A 2,033-nucleotide genomic window follows, 5' to 3' on the forward strand; every position below is an offset into this window, starting at 1 on the left:
CAGCGAAAGGATAGAGAAAGACATTCAAATATGTCCTAATAAATTAGGTAGACATGGGAAAGTAGAGGCACCAAATTCCCAGTTTAATATTATCACAAGCAATAAAAGTCTGGAATTTTTTAATATTTTAAAGGTAATTTCTAGCATTGAACTACATGACATTCCAAGTTTCATAACCTTTAAACTCGCTATATAAGTAGGGCTTGCATCGTTTGCTAAATGTGTGCCATAATTTCTTTCTTCTATTTACTCTTCAACTCAATTTTATTAACTTTGAAAAGAAATCTAATTAAGTAATGGCAGTGTCAGCGGTAGCAACTCTCCTATTTCTTCTGGTTGCTTCTCCGGTGGCTTTTGCCGCGAACCACGTTGTTGGAGGAAGCGGCGGGTGGAGCCAGACCGGAGATTACTCCACTTGGGCAGCTGGTGAAACCTTCAACGTTGGTGACACTCTTGGTTAGTTTTTCAATTTCTATCATATCTTTAGTTATTCAGTATTTCAAACTTATTGGTCCGACTAATTTAAATATATGCTAGATAGGAATTAAGTTGAACTAGATACTTTTAGGTTAATATAAAATCAAAAGTTACAATGCAATTTTATTATGATAATAATGTAAAATCCCAAAGCAAAATAGTTTACCTTACGGGGACTGTAGGGTACGTAATTGCAAAATCCCTAATATTGTGTCATGTGACACATAATCTCACGACCAGACTTAGTAATTAAAAATTTTACCAAGAAAAGTCAACTAAATATGTGCACGATGAAATATTAATTTTCCCCCTAGCTAGAATGCAAGATGATCTATCTCAATTGCGCCGATCAATTCAGATTTGTACTGAATATACTCGCTAAGGGGTTAAAGGTACTTCATTCTTTGAGACTTGAACCTAAACTTTCGAATAAACGATGAAAAGATTCCAACCATTCCACCACGCTTTCGGTGATGACTAGATTTTGTATCTATACCACAAAACATCAAAAGTAGACTTGAGAGGAGGTAAACTAGTTATATAAAATTGACAAGATATAGTTTCTTTTTTCATATCTTATGTATATCTTTAACTTACAGAATGATAATTAACAAAGAAACTCAAGGTTTAATTTCTCAATTATTATTTTTATTTAAACTAAACCAAAACATTAATTTGAATTTGCATGATGATGATCAGAGTTCAACTATGGTGGAAGCCACAGTGTGGATGTAATAAGCAAAGATGATTATGAAAATTGCAACACCGGAAACGCCCTCGAGTCTCACAGCGACGGCAAAACCACCATCAAACTTTCCAAGGCCGGTCCAATGTACTTCACTTGTTCCGCATTTGGTCACTGTCAATCTGGCATGAAGTTAGCCGTCGATGTCAAAGACAGCTCCTCCACTCCTTCAACTCCGTCAACTACTCCGTCAACTCCTTCAACTCCATCAACCACTCCTTCAACTCCTTCCGACTCACCCACCACACCCACGCCTGAGGTTGGCAACACGCCGTCCAAGTCGACACCGGTAACGCCAAACGGAGCAGCAGGAGTTATGGGCAAAACTGTGGTCGGATTTTCAGTTTTGTTGGGAGCTTTGCTTGCGTTCATGTGCTAGGCGAGAGGCAGTGCTTTGTATTATTATTGTTAATTTTATTCCTTTCTTAGTCTGCCTATTATTACTATTGGGGTTCAGCTCTTATTTTTGTTCCTTTTAATTAATGTTCATGAGCAGCTAATTTTTGTGTGCATATTGTTGTAAGGAATAAGTGATTTTTCTTCACATTTTAGTTTATCGAGCTGTCAGCTGTTTGTTGCTTTACTTTTAGTAGTAGTAATATTTTATGCCGACCTACAACGGAAAAGGACAGTTTAATTTGCTATGGCTTAGGTGCCTTTACTAACCCCTCCTCTGAGCTGTTTGGTAGTAGTTGTAGATCATATAAGATGCAACAAGATATAGGAAAATAGAAAAGCTAGAATAAGTAAGGGAAGATGGTTGGTTTTGGAAATATATATGTAGTTGTATTTGACAAGAAAAATCTTACTC

The 2,033-nt window shown here is 36.7% G+C and overlaps 1 protein-coding gene across 1 annotated transcript; it reads left to right on the top strand.

Moving 5' to 3' along the window:
• Positions 1-208: 208 nt before the first annotated feature.
• Positions 209-1,805, top strand: LOC107781258 (mavicyanin-like). Its single transcript, XM_016601939.2, has 2 exons — positions 209-456; positions 1,177-1,805. The coding sequence occupies exons 1-2, from the start codon at positions 297-299 to the stop codon at positions 1,599-1,601; spliced, it is 585 nt and encodes a 194-aa protein (XP_016457425.1). The 5' UTR covers positions 209-296; the 3' UTR covers positions 1,602-1,805.
• Positions 1,806-2,033: the final 228 nt, after the last annotated feature.

Source organism: Nicotiana tabacum, chromosome 19 (assembly GCF_000715075.1).
Source record: "Nicotiana tabacum cultivar K326 chromosome 19, ASM71507v2, whole genome shotgun sequence".
NCBI lineage: Eukaryota > Viridiplantae > Streptophyta > Magnoliopsida > Solanales > Solanaceae > Nicotiana > Nicotiana tabacum.